The sequence below is a fragment of the Camelus ferus genome, chromosome 19 (genome assembly GCF_009834535.1).
Source record: "Camelus ferus isolate YT-003-E chromosome 19, BCGSAC_Cfer_1.0, whole genome shotgun sequence".
Taxonomy (NCBI): Eukaryota; Metazoa; Chordata; class Mammalia; order Artiodactyla; family Camelidae; genus Camelus; species Camelus ferus.
In genome coordinates, this window is record NC_045714.1 from 37874241 (window position 1) to 37900146 (window position 25906).

Sequence of the window (25906 nt, forward strand, 5' to 3'; positions counted from 1 at the left end):
TTGCCAAATTTGGCCATGTATTTTCAACAAAGTTTTCATGTGACATGCATACTGTAAAGTGTATACATCTTTTTTTCATTGAGTTATAGTCAGTTTACAATGTATCAATTTCTGGTGTACAAACGTGTATACATCTTAAGCATATGGTGGTTTAATTTTACAGAGTAAACACACCTGTGTAACCACTGCTCAGCAGATAGTGTTTCCTGGATTCCAGAAGCTTCTCTCGTGCCTCCTCCCATCATTACTTTCCCTCAAAGGACCACTCTTCCACTTTTATCATTTTTGTTACTTTTGCCTGTTTTGAAAATGTATCTTTGAAATTATTTCTATACATTTTATAGACTATATGTATGTTTGGAATTGGTAGCCCATTGGTACAGAGGATTTCTTTTTATGAGCTTAGCCTGACGTCTGGCTGGAATCCTGGCCCTGGACCTGTAGTTCTTCGTGCCCGGTGTTGAAGCTTCCAGGATCCTTTGATTCTCTGACTCTAAAATTCTGTGGCGTCACTGAATGGGGTGACGGACAGGAGAGCCTGGGCAGTATCAGGCTGACTGAGTGCCTGCACCCCCAACCTCTGCTGAGAGGAAGGTGCAGGAGAGGGCTAAGAGTGCGGAGATGGCTTCCTGTGAATCTTGTATGTCAGTATGAAGGGGCTCCTAATTGGTCTAAGTTTCTCAATTTGCTTCCTTTTTGGCCAAATCATTCCTTTATGCCTGTGGTCCCAGGTCTGGTTTTCTTCTTGTGCAGTGTCCCCAGGGGACCCCCAGGGAGCTGGGGATAGAGATGGGGACAGGGAAAGAGACAGCATCCAGGTACTTGGAGAGGAATGTCTCCCTCTCACTGCTTCTCTTTTTGACCTGGTCTCTGCCACTCCTTATCTGTGAGACTTGATCAATGCTTTCCTTTCCCTGAGACTCAGTTTCCCTGGATATGTGGAGAAAGCTGGACCAAATTATTCCAGGGGGCATTTTGTGGTTCCCCCTCTCTGAGTCTCCTCAGTCTCCATTTCTGAGAGTATGGGTCTTTTTCTGGGCTTATCAGACTCCCTGTGACTCAATTTCTCCCTGGGAGCATTTCAGTCCCTCCAGGTCTCTCCTGCCTTGTCCCTGCCCCTGTCAGTCTCTGAATCCCAGCCTCTGAGTTTCTTAGTGGAGTGTCTCTCTCCGCCTTTGTGATCCCCTGACAATGGGAGGTAAAAATAGCCCAGGGGCCGTGCTGGTGGAGATAAAAGGGAATTTGCCTTTTGTGTCCTGTGGCCAGGCTGGGGGGGCTGTGACACGTGGAGATTGCTGACATAGCTCTCCTCCGCTGACCTTGAGGGTGGTAATAAAAGCAGTAGCCCAGCTCCCAGCCCTCACCGTGGTGCTGAGGTGGGTGATCAGGACTGGAGTCAGAGCCTGCAGGAGGGCAGACAGGCTGGTGGGTGGGGGTGCTTGTGGGTTGGCACAGGTCTCTCCATTTCTGTGGGAGATGATACCCTGATGTTTGAGAGTGTGCGTGTGTATGTTGGGGGCTCACCAGGGAGGCTGAGGTGGGGAGCCCCAGGGAATCACTTAGGTCTTGTCGGTTGTTGGATCATGTCCCAGTTTGGGGTCCCTGGTCCCTCAGTTCCCCTGTCACTGCCACCTTCCAGTGTCTGCTGCCTTGGACTGCCTTGAACCTCCAAGATTTCTAGTGCCTCATCCTCCACCTCTCAGTGCCTCTACTATGATGGATGTGAGTGAACTCGGGGAGTCTGCCCGCTACCTCCGCCAGGGCTACCACCAGGAGCTGATGAAGGTGCACACTGTCCTATGGGATGGTAAGTGAGGGCAGAGGGGCATAGCCACAGAGAAGCCCTTCTGGACTCACACCAGGAGCGGGGAGGGGTGGCACTCAGCTCAGGTCTGAAGGAGTACACTGACCTGACAGCTGTTGCCCTGCACCTTTCCCTCAGATTCTGGGGCCCTGAGGGGAAAATCCCAGGGGCCTCGTGTACATAACTGTGTGTCTGTGAGCAAGACCTGGTTTGCTCCTCTGTAAAATGGGACAGTATCGCCTGCCTCCTGGGGCTACAGCCCATGTCTGGACACTGAGGCTTCTGAGATGAGAGTGATTGGTATGTGTGCAGGCTGCCTCCACGTATCCATAAAACCTGTGCTGGAGTTATTTTTAGTGCTTTCCAAGAGCCAGAGCCTCTGTTTATTAGGGACAGGAATAAAGGCTACTATTTATGACCTGATTTGCTCATAGGACAATAATAACAATAGGCAACATGTATCAAGTGCTTACCATGTGCCAGGCCCAGAGCAGATGACTTTCCATGCATCATCTCAACAACCTGGGGAGGCGGAGACCAGGGCCAGGGCCAGCTTCACGGGTGTGCAACCTCTGCACAGGGCACCACCCCCAGAGGGGCCTCACATTTGATTAACATTCTGTTATCACCATCTTGAAATTTTTAATAATTTCTTAACAAGGGGATCTGCATTTTAACACTGGGGCCTGCAAGTTATGTAGCTGGTTGTGACTAAGGCACTTGGCTAGTAAGTGGCAGGACAGGGAACAGAACCTGGTGGTCTGCAGTCTGAGTCTGTGCCTTTAACTACCATGAAATATTGGCTCCCTGGAGCTCTGGGGCCAGCTGGCCAGGCAGAAGGAAGCACAGAACACAGACTTAGAAGACCTGGGTTTGGGTCTTCAGTGAAATGGGGGAGGCAGAACCTCCTGAGAATTAAATGCCTGATACTGAGAGCTGCTCCATATGGGAACTAAGGAGATGCCTGTAATGTTTTCACCTTGTAGGAAACAGCCCCAGAGAGAATGAGGGATTTCCCCAAGGTTACAGGGCAAAGATGATAAGCAGAACCCTGAACCCAAGTATGGACCCAGGGCTGTGAGGGGCTGTTACCTCAGTCAGGGAACCCTCTAAGATCTCTAGGGATCCTGCCAGCTCTGCCCTTCCAGGAGCCTGGGTCTGGAACAGCCTTCTCTGGGTACTTCTGTGTCCTGACTGAAGGGCTCCCAGGAGGAGCACAGCTCTATAGACACACACCTTGGGAACCCCAGCTGGGCCTCCAGCCCTGGGGTGTGTGTCACCCTTCCTCAAAGCCCCAATGCTCTCCCCGAAACCCAGGGAAGAAGCGGGTCTGGGTACCTGATGAACAGGATGCTTACGTGGAGGCTGAGGTCAAGTCGGAGGCTACTGGGGGCAGAGTCAACGTGGAGACCAAAGACCAGAAGGTTTGGCTCCCCTTTTCCCGGGATTAGCTTCTCTGCCCTCCGGGGTGTAGCTCCTGGCCAGCGTGCTCTGGATAAAGGGGGGTCTGGGAGCACAGAGCAGGGAGAGGCTGAGGTCAGTTGATTCCAGCCCCCCTGCCACCCCACCATACGGCATTCCTGGCAGGTACTGACGGTGCGCGAAGCAGAGCTGCAGCCCATGAACCCGCCCCGTTTCGACTTGCTGGAGGACATGGCCATGATGACGCACCTCAACGAGGCATCTGTACTGCACAACCTGCGCCAGCGTTATGCTCGCTGGATGATCTACGTGAGCCTAGGGCTGGGGAGGGGCCGCGGATTGTGTTGGGGCGGGGCCGTAGCTGCAGGGGCGGGGCTAGGACCCTGGGGAAGGAGCGGAGCTGTATGTCATTGGGAAGCGGAGCTCGGGGGTGGGGTAGGGTGATGTCTAGGGGCTGTGGAGGCGGGGCCACTGGTTGGGGCGGGGCTAGGGGAGGGCTGGAGGTTTGGCTATAGGAGTGTGGGGGAGGAGCTGCAGCAGCACAGGCTGGGCAATGGGGCTGTTCAGGTGGGGCCATGGGCTGTGGGCAGGAGTAAGGGTTAGGGCCCCGAGGACAGCAGAGGGTGTGCCGTGGCACGTTAAGCAGCTCCTCGGGGTTTTGTGAGGGCTAGGGCCTGGGGATGGGAACTTGGCCTCCAACTATTCACCTGTACATTCTCTTCTCAGACATACTCGGGCCTCTTCTGTGTCACCATCAACCCCTACAAATGGCTCCCAGTCTATACAGCCTCCGTGGTGGCAGCTTACAAGGGAAAGCGCCGCTCAGAGGCCCCGCCCCACATATACGCGGTGGCAGACAACGCCTACAATGACATGCTGCGCAGTAAGGACCACCTTGACTCCACTCCCTGACCCAAGACCCTTCCCCCGGCTCCAGGACCACCTTCTCTCCGCTTGCACTGCCTTCCTTTTGAAGCTGCTGGACACTATCATAGTCATTGTCTCTCCAAGTGGGAGCTGGCCTGTAGTCTGGAGGGTCCCACCTGGTCCTTCCCACTGCTAGCCCTGGGTGGTAGAGGGGCTTCCCCAGCGCCAAAGATGCCCAAGGTGTCCCACCTGTGGCTAGTCCCTCACTTTGGCTAACTTCTCTATCCCCTTCCTTTTCCTCCAGACCGGGAAAACCAGTCCATGCTGATCACGTGAGTGTGGGGCTCTGGGGTTGGGGTGGGAAATGCTGGTCATCTGGCAGGAAGGGAGTGGAATTAAAATCATTTAAGGTTGAATACAAAACACTTAGGGGAGTGGTTTTACTACCTGGAGCCAGTGTCCCAGGTGAAGCTAAATTAGACTGTTTTCTTTGTCCCCATTCTGGGCAAATGTGTTATGGGTGGTGGGCAGGAAAGGGCTACTGGAGTGAACACCAGCCCTGATAGGCCCCTCTTCCCGGAGCCTGGACTTTTCTCCCACCTTGTTTCTTTTGATAGTTCTGATTCTAGCTCAAGGGGAAGGGGGAGATCTCTTTCCCTTTCCCTCCCTCTTACCATCTCCTTATTTCTGAATCTTATTTCTAATCTTTTGTTTGCCCCCCACGCGAAAGTGGTAGAATTCTTACATACCAAGTTTGTGTGTGAAACTGTGTGTGTGTGTGTGCAGCCTGGTGGTTAAGTGCAAGACCTTTGAGACCAGAAAGACCTGTATTCAAGTTCTCGTAGGTCCACTTCCTGATGGTGCCCTTGGGCCTCTGAATCTCATCAGTAAAGACAGAACAATCCCACTTACCTACCACCTATACCAGAGCTATAGGTGTCAGAGAGTTCATGTTTGTACTTGACACACTGCAGAAACGGCTACATAATGTCTCTGGGTCCCATTTCCTTATGTATAAAATGGAGGCGATAATGGTGCCTGCCTTACAAGGTTTCTGAGGCTTAAATAAGCCAATACAGGTAAAGCCCGTGGCCCAGTGCCTGGCACTAAGTTAGTGCTCAGTAAACAGAGGCATCATCGTGTGTTTTCTCATCTCACTGGGATGGTCTATACTGCCTTGTTTTGTAAACAGCTCAATACTTCAGAGGGTTCATCTATCTCTGGGGAGCTCTGAGTTGCATGGTCCTGAGTTGGGAGCTGGGTGTGGGGAGGGCAGAGGGACGCAGCTTGAGGGGTAGGTAGGGTGTTGGGGGATGGGAGGAATGAAAGTAGCCAGATAGGCCTTGGTGACTCATGTTTGTATCGTCCAAGCGGAGAGTCGGGGGCCGGTAAGACGGTTAACACCAAGCGGGTCATTCAGTACTTTGCCATCGTCGCTGCCCTGGGAGACGGGCCGGGAAAGAAGGCCGTAAGACTCGCCCACATGGGCGCTGCTCCCTGCTGCTTCTCACTGTTTTTCTTTTCTTCTTCTTTTTTTTTTTTTTTTTTTTTTCTTTTTAAAATTGATTCCCCAGAGCCCTGCCTGAGCCTCCCATCCTGGTGGCAGACTCTGGCCTGAGCAAGGCTTGACCAGAGAGGCTGTGGCCATTCTCTGTCACACTGTATGACAAAGTTCCAGGCTTGCCTCAGTCTTCCCATCTGTAACCACATTTTATTCTTAAACGTTTTATGTAATTTTCCCTTCCATTATGACCTTCATATTTTGAAAGAGTTTACCAAATAGGTTGCTTTTACCAAGAAGTGTTTTCTTGCACGAGTTACTTGCTGTCAGTCAAGCAAGCAGGTTTGTACAGAGTTCAGCCAGAACCAAGGGCACTTGGCACTCCGAAGCCAAGGTTAAGGAACAGTTTTGCACCCTATGATTTCTGTTTGGTTTTTTAAATTTTCTGAAATGATGGGGGACCAGTATTTTGTTTTTAATGTACAACATTCATTCCTAGCCTGAGGGCCAGCTGTTCAGAGCTCTGTGTGTGCTCCCTGCCCCCAAAACGGGCTGCCTTTTCTTTCCAGAAGCCCAGGGCCTCCTTTTGCACAGCCCCCCACTCCTGGTTTTGTTGAGCCTTGCTTTATTCTGGGGCATTGTTTTTTCTTTTTCTTTTTTCTTTTTCCACTTAGAGTTTTTTTCTTTTTCTTTTTGCCTTACCTGTTTCCCCACTTAATTTTCTTGTCTTTTTCTTTTGGTTTCAGTTTGGGTTTTTTGTTGTAGTGGTTGTTTTTATTGTTTTGTTTTGTTTTTGCTGTTGCCTTTTTGGCACTCTTTCCTCCCTCCCCGACCCCATTTTCCAAACTCCTAAAGTGTCTCTGAGGATGCTACAGAAAGTTGGGGCTTGGCCCAGTAGCAGGAATGGAGGGCAGGGAGCTGGCAGGGTGGGGCATAGGGGTCACCTGGGCAGAAAGGAGCCCTGCCTCATGGAGTTGGGGTGGGTGGGGAACTGTCAGGCAGGGGAGGTGGAGAGAAAGTCTGGCCCACAGTGGGCCATGGGTGCTGGAGCTTAAAAACTGTATCAACCCCCCTCTCCTTGGCCCCACATTTGACCACATCTGCCAGAGAGAGCCTTGTTCAAAAGTGCTGTTTGTGAGTATGTAGGGTGGAGCTCAGGAGAGGGGCTTTTGCCATTTTCCTCCTGCCTCTGTCCCTCCAGCAATATCTCGGGGATTTTTAAGTTTTGGGCTCCCTGGAGGTGAGTGAATAACTAAAGTCTCCTGGCATGGGACAGGTGGCATGGCACCTGTCATTCCAGAATCCATTCCTTCCTTTTTCTCCCTTTTTTCCCAGGCTGCTGGGATTCAGGGTAGGGAAGAGAAAGAAAGGGAAGTGGAGGGAAGATTAGAGTGAGGCCAGGAGAGGAATGGGGAGGCTCCCCTCCCTTCAGTAAGTCCCTCTAGATAAGACATACAGGTGGCGTGGCCACTGGGAAGCAGGATGCCTGGGCTCAGTGTCTGCTCTGCCCTTCACTTACTGTGTGGCCTTAAGCGGATCGCTTTCCTGCTCTGAGGCTTAGTTTCCTCATTTGCAAATGAGGGCTGATAATCTGCACCTGGCAGGGCCGTTTTGAATAACAGTAGGTGTACTATGTACACCGAAGACACATGTAATCACAATACAAAGGAGCAGCATGGAGAAAGGCAGAGGGAGGTGAGGGGTAAGAAGGTTTGGGCAGAAAGGGATCTCTTCCAGCCTTGAAGCATGAGGGAAGCCTTCCTAGAGGAGGAGGCAAGTGAGCTGGGCTCTGAAAGGAAGTAGATTTTAGTCAGGAACCTCTAGGGCTTGGGGCAGGGGCCATTCCTGGGGTGTGAGAAATGAAGGGGTATGGAGGAGGCCAGAGACAGAGCTGGGGGAGGGAAGGGCTGCAAGTAGGAGACCCCAGTTGCAGCCCCTGCCTCAATCCCCTGACTAGGGTCGTGCTTGCTCCACTTTCTAGCATTTCTCCTTCTAATAGTCCTTGAGGGTCAGGCATGGGGAGTGGGGCGGGCACTACACATTTGGGTGACTAACGTTCACTGTCCTGCTAACCACTGCCACCCCCCCCCCCCCCGCCCGACCTGGTTAGACCTCACACTCTCTAACTTTGTCTTCCTTCTTCCAGCAATTTCTGGCCACGAAGACAGGAGTAAGTATGGGGTCCGCGTGAGGGGGGCAGACAACAATCATGGGGTCCTGGAGACACCCCCTTTCCCCTTCCCAGCCAGAGGTTATCTGGGATGGGCTGAGACACTGGACCATGGGCTGACAGACTCCTCACTCCACTGCTGCCAGGGCACCCTCGAGGATCAGATCATTGAGGCTAACCCTGCCATGGAGGCTTTTGGCAACGCCAAGACCCTGCGGAACGACAACTCGTCCCGCTTTGTGAGTGGCCACGGTGGGAGAGGTCGGGGGCAGGAGCAGCGGCAGGGTGACACAAGGTGGTGGCAGGGCTTCAGCGGACAGCGCAGGGCTGGCTGGGCCCCCAACTGAGGCTGCTTCTCTGCCCACAGGGCAAGTTCATCCGCATTCACTTTGGTCCCTCTGGGAAGTTGGCATCTGCGGATATTGACAGCTGTGAGTCTAGGAGGGGTTGGGGGAAGGCGGGGACCTGGGACAGAGGCCTAGGCCAGAGTCTTTCTGCTCAGACTGAGCATCTGTCATCAAGTCTTTGGGGCTCCCACCCATCCCAGGTGCTTCTCATCCCCTGGTCACTGCCCAGCTCAGGCTACCTCACCTCTCACCTGGAACATTCCTCCAGCCAGTCTCTGTTCCTCTTCTTTCAGCCAAAGTGATCTTTCCCTGGATACTAATCTAACCACATTGCATTCCACTTAAAAACCTTTCCTAGATCCTGTCACCTTAAGATGGAACCCCAAATCCTTACTTAGCCAGCCAGGCTCCTTGTGATTGGCCCCTTACCCTCCCTGCCGCCTCAGTCTTTTCTCTGGCCTGCAACATGGCAGGCCTGTGCCCCTCCTGCCCCAGCCTCATCTCTACATATTGAGTCCCCATCCTTTTTGAAAGTCTCTTCTAATACTTCTCTGGGATCGTTGCCCATCCTGCCTGACCCAGACCGCTGCACAGACACCAGGTGCCCAGGCCACATGCAGAGAGGGGCCTCCATACTGACTGCTTCCTACCTTGGGAGGCATGGCCAGATCCTGACAGATACAGACCAGCAGGTGGTGAGGGCAGGAGACATCCTAATTCATGCCCCGACTGACTCATCAGGCAGGCTTTACTCTGCGCACACACTGATACCCCAGTGCTGCTCAGGAGGAAAGGAATGTGGTCTGTGGGTGAAGGCATGAAGGCTTAGATGAAAAAATAGTTAATTAAATCCCATGCAAAGACACCCATATTAATACACCCACACAGACTTGCAGACACATACATGTTCCTACACCATGACTTGTATGCCAATGGAGAGACACCCTTCAGCACATGCCAGCACGTGTGCAGACATAGCACCTTGACACTAACCCCTGCCCTTCGCTGACACCTCCTCCCTGGCCCCTCAGCCCTACTGGGGTGACCCACTCCAGGGAGGCACAGGGGATGACAGGCCAGCACCTCCCTTTCCCCTAGATCTCCTAGAGAAGTCGCGGGTGATCTTCCAGCTGCCCGGTGAGCGTGGCTACCACGTCTACTACCAGATCCTCTCGGGGAAGAAGCCAGAGCTACAGGGTGAGGGCCAGCAGTGGATGGGATGGGAGTCAGAGCCCACACATCTGGGTGGGAGTGGGACTGCCCGGCCCTGGCCTAGCGCCCATCAGATCAGCCCCTGGGATGCTGGTTCCCCCCCTGTTCTGGGCTCCATGGCATCCCTTATTTCTTGGGGACCCAGAGCTCCTTTTCTCCACTCACTCCCTTCCTGGGACTTCTGGTTATTGCTGAGCCTTGTCCTCTCCATGCTAGGGAACAGGTCCCTTTGCCCCATTGCCCTGGCAAGGTTGTCTTGCTTGCTGTTCTGAGGCTAGAGGCCCCGCCCAGTACCAAGGAGGGAAGCAATGGCTCTGTCTAGGCCCTGCTTCCCTCTCTTGCAAGCCCCTCAAGGGCAGAATCTGGTCCTTCCCGTGCCCTGGCACCCATCACAGGGTCTGGGCCAGGGGGTGGCTGTGAGCAGTAGTCACAGCTGACCTGCCCTTCTCCACCTTGTTTACCCTAGACATGCTGCTTCTGTCCATGAACCCCTACGACTACCACTTCTGCAGCCAGGGCGTCATCACCGTGGACAACATGGATGACGGGGTGGAGCTCATGGCCACTGACGTATGTCTGTGGTGGAGGAGGCAGAGTTGGGAAGCAGGTTCAGTGCCCTCAGCCTGGCTAGACCCTGGAGGAGCCCAGACTCCTCTGAGCCTTCTGTCCCACACCACAGCATGCCATGGACATCCTGGGCTTCAGCGTGGATGAAAAGTGTGCCTGCTATAAGATTGTGGGTGCCCTCCTGCACTTCGGCAACATGAAGTTCAAGCAGAAGCAGCGGGAAGAGCAGGCTGAGGCTGACGGCACTGAGAGTGAGGGCCAGGGCCCTGGCCTGACTGGTCATCTTGACCCTGACCCCACCATCTAGCCTGTGACCGTTGACCCTAACTCTCATCTACAGCCTTTGACCTCAGTCTTAACCTGACTTCTCAATTCCAGACCCTCACCCTCCTGAGCTGTAGAGTTCCCTAGCCCTGAACTTAACTTCTCCCAACCTCCCTCTCCTAATCCTAGGTTGGGGCCAGTAAATATGCCCCCAAGCGCCTGTGTTCTTGGCCTCCTCCTCCTCATCTCACCCATGTGCCCTCCCAGGTGCTGACAAGGCTGCCTACCTGATGGGGGTCAGCAGTGGGGACCTCCTCAAAGGCCTTCTGCACCCCCGGGTGCGTGTGGGGAATGAGTATGTGACCAAGGGCCAGAGCGTGGAGCAGGTGAGCTGCTCACAGGCCGGGGCCCACCTGGGGACAGCCAGGGCAGGGTCCCCTCCTTGCCAGGTCCCAGCCTAGACTCCCCACGCCTCCAGGTGGTGTTTGCTGTGGGGGCTCTGGCCAAGGCCACCTATGACCGGCTCTTCCGGTGGCTGGTGTCACGCATCAACCAGACGCTGGACACCAAGCTGCCCCGTCAGTTCTTCATCGGTGTCCTGGACATCGCTGGTTTTGAGATCTTTGAGGTGAGAGCAGGCCCACACCCCCAGGCTCTTGTTCTCTCTGGGATGGGTCCTCCCATTGTGGGTGGGGTGGGGGCAGGAGCCCAGGGTTTCTGCCTGGAGGCGGGGTGAACCCCTGCACGTCCCTGTTTTCCGTGGGCCTCCCTGACCCCACCTACAAGGAGGCCTGCTGAGCCCGGCACCATCCTGTGCAGTTTAACAGCTTTGAACAGCTGTGTATCAACTTCACCAACGAGAAGCTGCAGCAGTTCTTCAACCAGCACATGTTTGTGCTGGAGCAGGAGGAGTACAAGCGGGAGGGCATCGACTGGGTCTTCATCGACTTCGGCCTGGACCTACAGCCCTGCATTGACCTGATTGAGAAGGTGGGGCGCAGGGCACGGCCACTGCAGGGAAAGGAAGGGCATGGGTGCAGTGAGTGAGCAAGTGTGTGCAAGCGTGCACTTAAGTGTGTGGTTGTGCACTGAAGTGAGCTTGTTTATGTGAGCGTGGCTGTGACGTGTATATGAATGGAAATGTGTGCATGTGTGTGAACAGGTGTGTTGGAGAGTGAGTGTGATTGTGTGTTGGTGAGCAGTGTGTGTGTGTGAGTGTGCGTCCCAGCCCTAATGACAACAGCCCCGTTGCAGACCCACTTTCTCACAACTGGCCAGAAGTGCAGGGCAGGGTAGGGTGTGTTTGTTTATGAAACATTACATATATTTCCCCATTGCACAAAGACTAGAAGAAAGAAAGATCAAAGATAAATTGAAAAATCTGAAGTAAAGGGGGAGAAAATGTTTCCCCTAGTGCTGCCACCACCTGTTCCCTCCCAGTCCTTTATCCTGGGCATCCATTTGCTCTTACAGACACTGACTGATTTCTCATCTTACCTTTCTCCTGAAAGTGTACTTTGAGCATGGAGTGCAGTTGAAGAAGGCACAGCAGTTCACGCAGCAGATGGTTATCGTGTGTTTCTGTAATCTCCTACTAGCAGATGTTTAGGTGGTCAGCAGTTTTTTGCTGTTAAAGCAGCACTGAAAGTATTCACTTCCTCATTTTGTGGGTTAGGAAACTGAAGCTTAGCGAGGCCTAAGGGCCCTACAACTAGTAAGTGAGGAAGCCAAAATTTGAACTCAACTGCTTTTTCTGACTGTACTACGTGTGAGTGTGTGAGACCATGGATGTTGTGGGGTGAGTGGGTGCAGGGATGCCAGAGCGAGCTTGCACACTTCTTACAAGCAAAGAGAGCAACCCAGAGCTGCAGATTGTGCAGAAGAGGGTTGTAATCAAGCCACAAACTTTTCTTTCTCCTGGGTGAGGGTCTGGTCTTCGTCCCTCCAGGAAGATGGCTGAAGTTCAGGCATCTGGGAAGGTTCCCAGAGGGAGGGGCTCTGGGAAACGGGGGTCCAGCCCAGCCTGGATTGGGTGGCTTGATGGAGGCCTTTCAAGCTTGTGCCCTGTCTGCAGCCGCTGGGCATCCTGTCCATCCTGGAGGAGGAGTGCATGTTCCCCAAAGCCTCAGATGCCAGCTTCCGGGCCAAGCTCTATGATAACCACGCGGGGAAGTCGCCCAACTTCCAGCAGCCACGGCCTGACAAGAAGCGTAAATACCAGGCCCACTTTGAGGTGGTCCACTATGCAGGCGTGGTAGGTGCCTGTTGAAACCCCGGCTCTTGACCACTCTCCTCCCTCCTCTGGGTTCCCCCTCCTTGGCTCAGCACCTGTCTGGTCTCCGGCAGGTGCCTTACAGCATCGTGGGCTGGCTGGAGAAAAACAAAGATCCACTAAATGAGACGGTGGTCCCCATCTTCCAGAAGTCACAGAACAAGCTCTTGGCTACTCTCTACGAGAACTATGCCGGCTCCTGCTCTAGTGGGTACCAAGGGAGGAGATTCTCTGGGGGACTCACAGAGTGATGTCCCCTGGAGTGACCTGTCCCATGTCTCTCCTAGCTGAGCCCCCCAAGTCTGGGGTGAAAGAGAAGCGTAAGAAGGCAGCGTCATTCCAGACGGTGTCCCAGCTGCACAAGGTGAGGCCCAGTCTAGGCCCTGTGCAGGCCCTCACCCTGCCAACCTCCAGCCCTGTCCTGGCTTCCTGCTCTGTCCCCTGCACCCTGGGCGGGCGGCTGTTAAGACTTGCAGTGATGTTTAACTCCTCTCCACGTGAACATCACAGCAAGTCTGTGCTGCTTCCCGTCCCCACGCTGCCTGGGCAGGGTTTAGGGGGGATGGGGTGGGAGCCACGGGGCCTGTGGGAGGGATGGGGATTGGGGGAGGGAGTGAAGACTTTGGGGATGGTGAGGGGGACCCAGTCAAACAGAAGAGGGCAAAGGGTCACAGGAACAGAGGGGATAGCTGTGTAGAGACACGCTTAGGCACCTAGCTCACTAGTTCTTAATGGGCTGATCCGCTGCGGTTTCCAATTCTGCTCTCTGCCCTCTTGTGCCTTCTCCCCTTTCCCCACCCCCAGGAGAACCTCAACAAGCTGATGACCAATCTGCGGGCCACACAGCCCCACTTTGTCCGTTGCATTGTCCCCAATGAGAACAAGACACCAGGTAGTCACTTTGGGGCAGCTTGGTGGGGTGGGGGAACATTAGAAAGAGGGGACGCAGACTGAAGCCAGGTCTTCCCCCACTGCAGGGTCAGCACAGCCTCAAAGCAAGCCCTGTGCCTGGACTCTAGACCATGAAAATGTGTCCATTGACCTCTAACCTTTCTCTACCCCTACCACGTCCAGGGGTCATGGATGCCTTCTTGGTGCTACACCAGCTGCGCTGCAATGGGGTTCTGGAGGGGATTCGGATCTGCCGTCAAGGATTCCCCAACAGGCTGCTTTACACTGACTTCCGGCAGCGGTAGGTGTCGCCCTGCCTCAGCCCTGGCTCTCTTCCCAGCTCCCCCTGCGCAGCCATCTTCCCCCTTGCCCTCCACCCAGGTGGAGGCAGCAGCCTGAGCGGGTGGGAAGGGTACACAATTTTAGAACCAGACAGATAGTTCCAGTCACCGAGGAGGGTGCAGGGGGTACCAGGGACGGGGCTTGGCAGGCCTCCCAGAAGGAGACGGTCATGGCTGAGACCTGTGGGTGGACTTGGGGAGAAGTGAACAGCCTTGGGGTAAATGTTGGAAGTACAGCCAGCAGGTCTTGCTGATGAATTGAATGCAGAATAAGAAAGAAAGAAAAGATAAAAGTGACTTCTAGGAATTTGGCTTGAGCAACTGGGGAGTTGATGGCAGATTTACTGAAATATCAAGATAGGGGTTTTTTTTTTAAACTTCTTTGGTGGATGGAGGGATAGTGGAATGAGCTCTACTTTGAGTACGTCAAGTCTGAAATGTCTCCAGCAGATATCCTAGGAGGGAAGTTGAGGAGGAGACTGGATCTGTTGGTCTGGAGCTTGGTGGCAGGAGGGGGTGGGCAGGCAGAGCTGGATGTAGAGCTGGGAGTTGAATGAGGGCTTGTGCATATGCCTGGCCCCGAGCTCAGTCATTGTGGTTAACGATTAGCCCCCTCTGCCTTCCCTTTATAGGTTAGATTTCTGTCGGGCTGCATGTCTGTAGTTCCCTCCCCCTCCAGAAGTCACTGTGACCACCCACACTGACCGTTATACATGTGTGTCCATACAAATGCTGTGCACATGTGCACACACACACATCCTGTTTGTTTTTCCCTATAATCATATATCTTGGAGATTGTTCCTTATCGATAGACATAAGTCTGTATCATCATCCTTTTTTTTTTTCCTTTACATTAAGACTATTTTTTAGAGCAGTTTTAGGTTTACAGCAAAATTGAGGGGAAGGTACAGAGATTTCCTATATGCCCCTTGCCCCAACGTGTGCATGGCCTCCCCCATTGTCAACACCCCTGATGAGAGAGTTGATGAACCTGCACGGACACATCATAATCACCCAAGTCCATAGTTTCCATCACAGTTCACTGTTGGTGTACATTCTGTGGCTTTGGATAAAGGTAATGACATGTAACATCATCTATGGCAGTAAAACATCCCATTGTCTGGTGAAGCATGCTTTGTTAACCAGTCCCTTAGGGAGGGGATTTTTGCATTCACAGTGTGGTCATGCCTGCCGGACCCACACAGCCCTGTACACACGTGCAAGTGTGGCCACCTTGGAAGTGGATGTGCCAGAACCCTTGCTCTTGTTGATAAGAATTCTCCCCCAATGTTTCTTCAGTTTGTAATATGCCGTAACACTTCACCTTCTTTATATGTTTTTGCCATCTCAAAAAAATTATAAATTATTTTTTAAATTATAAATTTAAAAATTATGAAAGAACTGTATGCCTTTTGTAAATACTGGAGCCTCTTAAAGAACTTAACTATTGAATGTATTTAAATGCTATCCAAGATTTTTAAACACTATGCCCAGTACCCCAGTGTCACAGCACCCTCTCCCTGCCAGTTTGTTCAGTGGGTTCCCCACTGGAGCTTCTGCTCCAACCTGAGAGGCCCAGGAGTATTTGCCCTGCTACCCTGGCCACCCTCTCAGTCCTTGACTTCCTGCCCAGCACCTTCCTTACCGGCCCTTCCTGGCTCCCCCAGGTACCGCATCCTGAACCCCAGTGCCATCCCGGATGACACCTTCATGGACAGCAGGAAGGCCACAGAGAAGCTGCTGAGCTCTCTGGACATCGACCACACCCAGTACCAGTTTGGCCACACTAAGGTGGGGAGCACAGGAGAGTTAGGGTGCTGACCCGGGCATGGGCAGTCACACCACACGGGGTCCTGTGGGCTGTTGAGGGTTATACCTACACTCACCCCCACCCCATCCCAGGTGTTCTTCAAGGCTGGGCTTCTAGGCATCTTGGAGGATCTTCGTGACCAGCGTCTGGCCAAGGTCCTGACGCTGCTGCAGGCACGGAGCCGGGGCCGCCTCATGCGCCTTGAGTACCAGCGCCTTCTTGGAGGCAGGTGGGTGTGGGAAGGGGGTGGGGGACCTGGATGGGGGTACAACCACTATCCCTCAGCTCACAGACCCACCGGGCTCTCTGAACCCTGTCTTACTGTCCTGTGGGTTAGATTTTCCTCTATGGCTGGTTGGGTATCTCTGAAGGGGGAAGACTGGTTTGTGCCCTTCAACCCGCAGCTACCATTTTCTCTCTCAAAAATTGGAGTAAGGATGGGAGGGAGGGATCAACTGGGAGTTTGGGATTGGCAGACACAAACTACTGTGTATGGGATAGATAAACAACAAGGTCCTACTCTATAGCACAAGGACCTATATTCAATGGCTTGTAGAAACCTGTAGTGAAAAAGGATATCTGTGTGTATATATGTGACTGAATCACTATGCTGTGTACCAGAAACGAATATAACATTGTAAGTCAATTATACTTCCATAAAATTTTAATTTAAAAAAATTTTGAAAAGAACTGATTAAAAAAAAAGATAAAAAGAAAAGTGATTCCAAAGGTTAAAAAAAAAATTTGGAGTAAGAGAACCTGTCTCGCTACTCCAGGCCATCCCAGGATTTAGTCCAGAGTAGTGATAATGGCATCTAGTGTTTTCCAAAGCTCTTAAGTGCCAGGCCCTGGGCAAGATGCTTTATTTGAATCTATCTTGGTTAAAGTACAGGGCAGTCTTAAGAGGCAGGTGCTGTGAGTACCTCTGTTCATCAGAGAGGGTGCCTGAGTCAGCCAGTCAGCAGGCTAGTGGTAGGGAGGCTGGGGTGTGAACCCGGGCAGTCTGACCTTATATAAAAGCCTGGTGACTTTACCACCCCTGGTGTCTTCAGGACACTTGCAGGGGTCACCAAGGACATTCAGGGCTCATGAGCTCCCACATGGAGGCAGACCTGTGTGACCTTGGGCCTCTCCCTCAACCCCAGCTGTAAAGCAGAGGATTAGGACCTGCTTGTTGGGAGGGTTAATGGGATCACACGCTGGCATGCTCAGTGCAGTGCATGGCCCGGGGATGTGCTCGGGGAACACTGGGGCTGTTGCTATGAAGGGAGCAGCACTGAACCTGCTGGCCACCTGTGGCTGCCTCTCCCCAGGGATGCCCTCTTCACCATCCAGTGGAACATCCGTGCCTTCAATGCCGTCAAGAATTGGTCATGGATGAAGCTCTTTTTCAAGATGAAGCCACTGCTGCGCTCGGCGCAGGCCGAGGAGGAGCTGGCGGCCCTGCGGGCAGAGCTGCGGGGGCTGCGAGGGGTGCTGGCCGCTGCTGAGGCCAAGCGCCAGGAGCTGGAGGAGACGCACGTCAGTGTCACCCAGGAGAAGAATGACCTGGCCCTGCAGCTGCAGGCAGTGAGTGGGGAAGGGGAAGCGGAAGGGGGAGGTGTTTCCTTCTGCCACTCGATGTCCCCTGGCACCCTCAAAAAGAACCCCAGGCTGCTCCCAGGAAATACCACAACCAGATCCCTGGCTGGGGCGGACCTGGCATGCTCAGGCCTTCCCTGGAGCTTCCTTCTGATTCCAGAGGTGCCTGTGGGCTCAGGCCACGGTGCAGCTTCCCACGTTCCCAGCCTCCCTACCCAGTCTCTCCATGTGTCCTGATGCTCCCACTCCATCTGCCATCTGGCTTCCTGCTAAAGCTGCAGTGGAGCCCCATCTCCCCACCTGTCCATCCCTGAGACAGACTCGTGCTCCCTTCTCTGGTTAGGGGCCACAGGAACCCAGGCAGCTGGTAGCAATAATAACCTGAAGGCAGAGAGCAGGGGTCTGGAGTCTCTCCAAGTCCACAGAGCCATTCCTTCCTTCAGCAAATACTGAGTGTCAGGCACCCCCAGTATCTCTGGTGACATTGGTGGGAAGACAGACAAGCCTGAGCTTACACACTCACTTAGAGGAGGAGATGGTTATGCAGCCTGGCAGTGAGGAGCATGTGGTGGCAGAGAACTCGAGCCCCTGTGTGGCCATGCAGGGCCCTCCCCACCCTCACCCCTCAGCCCAGTGTGGGCAGAGCTGGCAGCTGGCTTCCCTCCTAGAGCCTCACTCTGGGTTACCCCCAGCCTATCTAACATTCCCCTCTTGCTGCCTGTCCATCCCTCTACCCGAGTCCTCATCCCACCACACCTGAACCCCTTCAGGGCCAAGAGCAGGTCTTCGGCATCCCTTGGACCCAGAGCCCAAGTGAGCGTATGTCAGACCTTTGCACAGACAAACGAGCTTCCTTCTCTGGGGCCTGGCCTGGTGTCCCTCAGCTGGACCCGCCTTGACTCTGCCCCATTCTGCATCCCCATCCAGGAGCAGGACAACCTGGCGGATGCCGAGGAGCGCTGCCACTTGCTAATCAAGTCCAAGGTGCAGCTCGAGGCGAAGGTGAAGGAGCTGAGCGAGCGGCTGGAGGACGAGGAGGAGGTGAATGCTGACCTGGCTGCCCGCCGGCGCAAGCTGGAGGATGAGTGCACGGAGCTCAAGAAGGACATCGATGACCTGGAGCTGACGCTGGCAAAGGCTGAGAAGGAGAAGCAAGCCACGGAGAATAAGGTGTGGGAAGGGCCCAGAGCCAGGGGGCTGGCTGAGGGGCCAGGTGGCTGCAGGTCCCCCTCCTGGTTCTGTCAGGCCCCTGCTGTGTGGCCTTGGGCGGGTCTCTTCCTCTCTGTGGGCCTCAATTTCCTAATCTGTCAAATGGGGTTAACTGCAGCACTTCCCTCATTAGGGTGGGCAAGGATTCAGTGTGTAAGTAGCCTTTGCTCAGTGGGGTAAGCTGCTTATTCAGGTCCTCACAGGTGCTCACTGAGGAGGCCCTGACTAGGAAACAGCTGCTTGAACACCTGCTGAGCCCACACTAGCTGCCATCTATCAATCTCTCACTCTGGGCCAGACACTGTGCAGAGGGCTTTGTGAGCATTTGCTCATGAATCCCTCAGTACCACTCGAGGAGGATGCTATGTAGTCATCCCTTAAGGATGAAGAAACTTAGGCTTGGACTGAAGTGACTTGCCCGAGTTTCCCTGGCTGGAAGGGGTGGTTGCTGAGACATGGTGTGGTGGCTGCTCAGACCCGAGTTAGAGAGTGGTGTCCCCGTGGTGACCCTGGCCCCTGCACAGGTGAAGAACCTGACAGAGGAGATGGCGGCGCTGGACGAGTCGGTGGCCCGACTGACCAAGGAGAAGAAGGCATTGCAGGAGGCCCACCAGCAGGCCCTGGGTGACCTGCAGGCTGAGGAGGATCGTGTGAGCGCACTGGCCAAGGCCAAGCTCCGGCTGGAGCAGCAGGTGGAAGATGTGAGTTGGGGCCAGAGCAGGGTGCTGTGCGGTGGGGCCAAGATGGCTGGACGGTGGCTGAGCCCACCCACCCTGTCCCTCTCTGCAGCTGGAGTGCTCCCTAGAGCAAGAGAAGAAGCTGCGCATGGACACGGAGCGGGCCAGACGCAAGCTCGAGGGGGACCTGAAACTGACGCAGGAGTCGGTGACAGACGCTGCCCAGGACAAGCAGCAGCTGGAGGAGAAACTCAAGAAGTAGGTGTGGGGAGGGCCGCAGACCCCACCTCCTGACAGGCAGGGCACCTCCTGAGCCTGCACCTGGCTTCTCAGTTCCCCTGGGCCCCAGTCAGTCCCACCTCACTGCAGACGCTGAACGTGAAGGGTTCAGAGGTGGGGGTCACTAGAGTGTAGAGGGTAGTGTCCTGCCCTCCCTGGACTGAGGGCCAGGCTCCAGGGCTGGGGCTGGAGAGGGAACACAGGGATGAGGTCACTTAGGTGGCTCTGGGCACAGTGCCTCAGGCTGGGAGTCAGCTGACGGCGGGTCCCGAGGGCCCCAGGCCGGTTGATGAAAGTTAGGACCTGGGCTGGCTCACACCCACCCTGTGACCTCTAGAAAGGACTCCGAGCTGAGTCAGCTGAACCTGCGGGTGGAGGACGAGCAGCTCCTTGGAGCCCAGCTGCAGAAGAAGATCAAGGAGCTGCAGGTGTGTGAGGGATGGGGGCCGGCAGGGATGAGGGTAAGAGGCCCACAGAGGTGACACTGCCACCTGCCTGTCCCCAGGCTCGGGCGGAGGAGCTGGAAGAGGAGCTAGAGGCGGAACGGGCGGCCCGGGCCCGCGTGGAGAAGCAGCGGGCTGAGGCAGCCCGGGAGTTGGAGGAGCTGAGTGAACGGCTGGAGGAGGCTGGCGGCGCGTCTGCGGGGCAGCGCGAGGGCTGCCGGAAGCGTGAGGCCGAGCTGGGACGGCTGCGGCGGGAACTGGAGGAGGCGGCCCTGCGGCATGAGGCCACGGTGGCTGCCCTGCGGCGCAAGCAGGCGGAGAGCGCGGCAGAGCTGGGCGAGCAGGTGGACAGCCTGCAGCGGGTGCGGCAGAAGCTAGAAAAAGAGAAGAGTGAGCTCCGCATGGAGGTGGATGACCTGGGGGCCAGTGTTGAAACTCTGGCTCGTGGCAAGGTGTCTGCCTCCCTTCTGATTCCAACCTCTGACCTGATGCTAGCATCCTATCCCGACTAAACCAATCCTGACTCCAGCAGTTAACTCGACCCACTGACCCTTGCCACCCCATGCCAATCTGACTCCACACTAGTCCTGACCCTGTACCTGACCCTGACTCCTGACCCATTCACATGGTACTCTGATACTCAATCCAAACCCCACCAAAGTCCTGACCTCAAACCCTACCTCCTAAACTCTATGCCCTGACTCCTGGTGATTTTTGACCCAGCATCCATCTTCAGTCCTCAGCCTCTGAATTCTGACCTAATACCTGTCCTGAATCCCAGCACCCAACCGTGACCCCTGACCTTTGTACCACCTGATCTTGACAAAAGACCTCTGACCACTGTCCCCAGCTGATTTTGGACTTCAGTATCCTAACCTCACCTTGACCCACTGGCCATGGGACTAGTCCAGCCCTCTCACTTTTGACACTCATCTTTTAAGCCATAGTCCAGCAGTAGAACCACTGACCCTGAACTTGGGGTTCTGCTGTCCCTTTGATTCCTGGGCCCGTGTCTAGCCTTCTACTTCCTGACCCTGGGTCCCAGTCTGATTGGCAGTACTAGATTCCTGCCCTGCGAGTCACAAACCTGTTCTGATCCCTGACCCTGGACCCCAGGCCAGTGCAGAGAAGCTGTGCCGGGCCTATGAGGATCAGCTGAGTGAGGCCAAGATCAAGGTGGAGGAGCTGCAGCGGCAACTGGTAGATGCAAGCACCCAGCGTGGGCGGCTCCAAACTGAGAGTGGTGAGGCCAGGGGCTGGGTTGGGGCCATGCTGGGCCTTGGTGCTGCCCCTCACCCACCTGACCTGCTGGCTCACCCCTTGGCCTGCAGGGGAGCTGAGTCGCCTGCTTGAGGAGAAGGAGTCTCTGATTAGCCAGCTGAGCCGTGGGAAGGCCTTGGCCACCCAGAGCCTGGAGGAGCTGCGGAGGCAGCTGGAGGAGGAGAGCAAGGTAGACTGGCCTTTATCTGCCACAGAGCAGCTCTGTGGGTGGGCTCAGGGACCTCCGGCCCAGCCTGATGCTGAGGTCACCGGGGTCTCTGCAGGCCAAGAGTGCACTGGCCCACGCTGTGCAGGCCTTAAGGCACGACTGTGACCTCCTGCGGGAGCAGCATGAGGAGGAGGCCGAGGCTCAGGCTGAGCTGCAGCGGCTGCTGTCCAAGGCCAACGCCGAGGTGGCTCAGTGGAGGAGCAAGTATGAGGCAGATGCCATTCAGAGGACTGAGGAGCTGGAGGAAGCCAAGTGAGTGCCTTGCTAGGCAGGCCATCACCACACAGGGGTGACGCCTGCACCTCTGAGCCGCTGGGGTGAGGGGAGATGTTGGGCTCATTCTTCTGCCAACCTCCCGCGGCTGCTCGTCCATGTCCTGTCTGCTCCCATGGCCTAGAAAGAAGCTGGCGCTGCGGCTGCAGGAGGCAGAGGAGGGAGTAGAGGCTGCTCATGCCAAGTGCTCATCGCTGGAGAAGGCCAAGCTGCGGCTGCAGACAGAGTCGGAGGACGTGACCCTGGAACTGGAGCGGGCCACCTCGGCGGCAGCTGCGCTGGACAAGAAGCAGCGGCACTTGGAGCGGGCGTTGGAAGAGCGGCGGCGGCAGGAGGAGGAGATGCAGCGGGAGTTGGAGGCGGCGCAGAGGGAGGCCCGCGGCCTGGGCACTGAGCTCTTCCGGCTGCGGCACAGTCACGAGGAGGCTCTTGAGGCCCTGGAGACACTCAGGCGAGAGAACAAGAACCTGCAGGGTACGACCCACCCCAGGGTCAGAGCTCTGGGGTCACTGGGAGTCCCTCGGAGTCACACAGGGTGCCTGGGTGGAGTCACCCTGGAATTAGGGGTGATGGAAGTGACTGGGTCAGAGCATGAGCCATGGGACTGGCACTCAGTGACCTGTCCACTCTGCAGAGGAGATCAGTGACCTCACGGACCAGGTCAGCCTCAGCGGGAAGAGCATCCAGGAGCTGGAGAAAGCCAAGAAGGCGCTGGAAGGGGAGAAGAGCGAGCTCCAGGCTGCACTGGAGGAGGCTGAGGTCAGGGGCTGGCTACAGGGACAGGGTAGACACCAACCTGCTGCTCCTGGCATCCCCCCTCCACACACACTCATGGCTCCCACGCCACACTGCCTGCTCTGCACCTCAGGGGACCCTGGAGCTGGAGGAGACCAAGACTCTGCGGATCCAGCTGGAGCTTTCCCAGGTCAAGGCTGAAGTGGACCGGAAACTGGCAGAGAAAGACGAGGAGTGCACTAACCTGAGGTGCAGGCCCACAGCACCCCCATCCCAACCACCTGAGAGCAGGAGGGCAGGCACTGTTGGCTGAGCCCCACTGTGCAAGTGGCCTGGCACCTAGTCGTCCCCCTCCAACTTCCTCAGGTGGAGATTATTGTCTGGTTTAGGGTGAACCTTGGAAAGGCCAAAGTTAATTGTCCAAGGTTACGCAGTAGGGGGAGCCAGAGTTCTGTCCGTCTCTTCTCTGAAGCCTCCCTCTTGTCCGTGAACTTGCTCTGATGGGCAATAGACAGTCACAAGGGGCTGGAAAGCAGGGAGGGACGAGTTACTTACTCCCCAAATGGGTTCGTGTTTCTAACCTTCCTTGGGCACTTGTAAGAGCAGGTGTGGTACCTGTGCCCACCCCCTTCTCACAGGCCACGACCCCTCCCTTTCGTCCTTTCCAACCACAGGCGCAACCACCAGCGGGCAGTAGAGTCCCTGCAGGCCTCCCTGGATGCAGAGACTCGGGCCCGCAACGAGGCACTGCGGCTCAAGAAGAAGATGGAGGGTGACCTTAATGACCTGGAGCTGCAGCTGGGCCATGCTACCCGCCAGGCCACGGAGGCACAGGCAGCCACGCGGCTGCTGCAGGCCCAACTCAAGGAGGAGCAGGCGGGGCGGGACGAGGAGCAGCGGCTGGCGGCTGAGCTCCGAGAGCAGGCACAGGCCCTGGAGCGGAGGGCCGCCCTGCTGGCTGCGGAGCTGGAAGAGCTGCGGGCTACCCTGGAGCAGGGCGAGCGCAGCCGGCGGCTGGCAGAACAGGAGCTGCTGGAGGCCACTGAGCGCCTCAACCTCCTTCATTCACAGGTGGGAGTTGGGGGGGTTCACAGGGGTGTGTGCGGCAGTAGCCTGCAGGCTGACTCTGAAGCTCTGCCTCCCCCCAGAACACAGGCCTCCTGAACCAGAAAAAGAAGTTAGAGGTGGATTTGGCCCAGCTGAGCGGGGAGGTAGAGGAGGCTGCCCAGGAAAGGCGGGAAGCCGAGGAGAAGGCCAAAAAGGCCATCACCGACGTGAGCCTGGGCTGGGGCGGGAGCTGGGGGGGCCTGCAGCAGAGTCCAAAGTGACTTTAACCTCCCAACCATGCCACCTCCTCCCACACAGGCGGCCATGATGGCAGAGGAGCTGAAAAAGGAGCAGGACACGAGCGCACACTTGGAACGGATGAAGAAGACACTGGAACAGACCGTGCGGGAGCTGCAGGCACGGCTTGAGGAGGCAGAACAAGCTGCCCTCCGTGGTGGGAAGAAGCAGGTGCAGAAGCTGGAGGCCAAGGTGTGTGTGGCCCTCTCAATCCCTTCCCCTGCAGGGTGGGCCGGCCCAGGGGCAGGCTCCGTGCACCAGGCCCACACACTGGCTGCTCGCAGGTACGGGAGCTGGAGGCCGAGCTTGACGCAGAGCAGAAGAGGCACGCTGAGGCCCTCAAGGGGGTGAGGAAACACGAGCGCCGGGTCAAGGAGCTCGCATACCAGGTGGGTGCCTGGGTCTACCTCGAGGGGCGGGCCTGGTGCAGGCCAAACCTGAATCCCCTTTGCCTGCCCAGGCCGAGGAGGACAGGAAGAACCTGGCTCGCATGCAGGACCTGGTGGACAAGCTGCAGAGCAAGGTTAAGAGCTACAAACGTCAGTTTGAAGAGGCGGTGAGTGCACTGGGTCTGGGCACCTGAGGCCTAGTACTGGTCAAGATGTCTGGTCACCCAACCTCAGCAGCTTGCCCCAGGCTCTGGAGTGGTCATCCCTGCTCCATCTCTAGGCCAGTTTCCCCAGCGTTGGTTTTGTGTATAGGCAGGGGCAGTGACCCTGTTCAGTGACCCCACTGTCCCAGCTAGGAGACAGACAAGTTTCTAACAGCTCCAGCAGGAGACAAGACCTAGCTCTGTCTCTGCAGGGACACATGCTTTCCCTTCCAGGCCAGGTTGGGCATGTGGGCACCTCTGGAAGGAGAAGCTCAACCCTCTCCCTTCCTGCAGTTGGGTGCTGGTGAGGGGGGGAGAAGGGCTGCATTGAGTGATGGGAGCAGAGTTGAAGGCCAGGAGCAGCCAGCCCCTTTCTGGGGGTGCCATCTCCGTTACCAGACCTGTGCCCCCAGGAGCAGCAGGCCAGCACTAACCTGGCCAAGTATCGGAAGGCCCAGCATGAACTGGATGATGCGGAGGAGCGGGCCGACATAGCGGAAACCCAGGCCAACAAGCTGCGGGCACGGACCCGGGATGCCCTGGGCCCCAAGGTAAGGGGGTGATGTGGGGCACCCACCCTGCCCTCTGCCTGGGGGGCAGGTGGTGCAGCTCACTCAGGCACCCCTTTCCCCTCAGCACAAGGAGTGATACCTGCTGTCTGCCCCACCCTGATCCTGGTCTCTGTTCGCCCACATCTGCTGGAGCCTTGGCAGTTCCAAGCCCTGCTACACCTCGAGTTAACACGTCTGCAGTTCCAACTGGGTTCCTTCTCATTCTCTGGGGTCCGGGAGGGGAGCACGTGGTCCCCTGGACAAAAGTCAGGTCCACATCAGTCATTTAAAATAAAGTTCTTTAATAGTCTCCATTTAATTGGTTTATTTGTTGTTAATAAATTGGCAACACAAGGAGGGGCCAGGGTGTGCTCCTAGGCAGGCTCCTGTGCAGGCGGGCTCAGGCAGGAGACCCTGCGCTGGGGTGGGGGCAGGGCACAGCCACCAGTGCCACAAGGGATGGAAGGAAAAGGCTCCCCCCTCCCACTTCTGAGGAAGGAACCCCCTGGGATGAACACAGCGGCCAATGAGCAAACAGAAACAGGAGCTAAAGGAAAACGAGGGAGGGGCAGATGGGCAGGCTTGGGGGAAGGTAGCATTCTCTGGTTTCCCCCACCCCTGCCCAGGGGGTGCTCAGAAGCCTTTGCCTGGGTCCAAAGGCCAGGGCAAGTTGGCTCACAGATTGGGGGAGGGTGCCCGTATCTCCCTCCCCACCCCAGGACTGACAGCCAAGAGACTGGGCAGGAGCTCAGACAGAGCTATTGTTAAAAGTCCCCTTTCCTCTGGGTGGGCCAGGGACCCAGGGTTCTCAAGGAAGGGTGAGCATAGTGCCCCTGTCCTCATCATGGAGATCTTGAGGGAAATGAGGTTCCCCAACGACCTGGGGCCCCCAGACCCAGGGGCCAAGGGCTTCTAGACGCTCCCTCTCACCAAGCCTGTACCTGAAGACCTGGGGCAGGCAGAGCAGCGGGGAGGCAGGGGAAGGGTGGGGACAGGGCAGGGCGTGAGGCACGCGTACCCATGGTCACTCGCGCTGGCCCAGGCCCAGCAGCCTCCCGAGGCCTGGCCCAAGATCACTCTTCGGTGAAGTCCCTGTCTATGTCCATGTAGGGCTCCTCAATGTAGCTGACAAGGGCAGAGGGTGACTGGCGGTCTGGGTTCAAAAGGATGGACACGGTCTCCTTCCAGTATGAGAAGCTGATGCAGGAGCTCTGGGTGAAGAGAGAGGGGCTGGGGGGGGTGCACCTGGAGGACCCAGGTCAAGC

General features: G+C 56.0%; 3 protein-coding genes across 5 annotated transcripts in view; 2 read left to right on the top strand and 1 right to left on the bottom strand.

The window, feature by feature from the left end:
• The window catches only part of LOC116658005 (60S ribosomal protein L29-like), an 801314-nt gene that overhangs the window by 643501 nt on the left and 131907 nt on the right, over positions 1 to 25906 (top strand). The window lies entirely within an intron of this gene.
• On the top strand, positions 1640 to 24960 carry MYH7B (myosin heavy chain 7B). Of its 2 annotated transcripts, none has more exons than XR_004313210.1 (41): positions 1640 to 1807; positions 3122 to 3228; positions 3392 to 3535; positions 3953 to 4109; positions 4398 to 4425; positions 5465 to 5561; positions 7741 to 7764; positions 7911 to 8003; positions 8132 to 8195; positions 9210 to 9308; positions 9790 to 9893; positions 10003 to 10141; positions 10422 to 10540; positions 10633 to 10782; positions 10974 to 11144; positions 12229 to 12408; positions 12501 to 12633; positions 12714 to 12790; positions 13231 to 13318; positions 13501 to 13618; positions 15326 to 15449; positions 15561 to 15697; positions 16782 to 17037; positions 17977 to 18219; positions 18783 to 18959; positions 19048 to 19193; positions 19552 to 19642; positions 19720 to 20109; positions 20774 to 20900; positions 20989 to 21107; positions 21202 to 21398; positions 21544 to 21893; positions 22054 to 22178; positions 22288 to 22403; positions 22829 to 23225; positions 23303 to 23428; positions 23520 to 23690; positions 23783 to 23887; positions 23959 to 24054; positions 24490 to 24641; positions 24727 to 24960. XR_004313210.1 is itself a non-coding variant. In XM_032462156.1 (41 exons), the coding sequence occupies exons 1-41, from the start codon at positions 1714 to 1716 to the stop codon at positions 24736 to 24738; spliced, it is 5829 nt and encodes a 1942-aa protein (XP_032318047.1). In that variant the 5' UTR covers positions 1640 to 1713; the 3' UTR covers positions 24739 to 24960. The 2 variants fall into 2 exon arrangements, 1 of the variants encoding a protein (XP_032318047.1); XM_032462156.1 differs by having other exon boundaries at positions 24504 to 24641.
• TRPC4AP (transient receptor potential cation channel subfamily C member 4 associated protein) overlaps positions 24927 to 25906 on the bottom strand; it is a 62004-nt gene continuing 61024 nt past the window's right edge. Inside the window, exon 19 of one of the 2 annotated variants that reach the window (XM_032462160.1) lies at positions 24927 to 25852. In XM_032462160.1, the coding sequence (XP_032318051.1) occupies positions 25715 to 25852 (138 nt within the window). In that variant the 3' untranslated portion in view covers positions 24927 to 25714. The remainder of the gene's footprint in view (positions 25853 to 25906) is intronic. The other variant, XM_032462161.1, reaches the window with a different exon arrangement.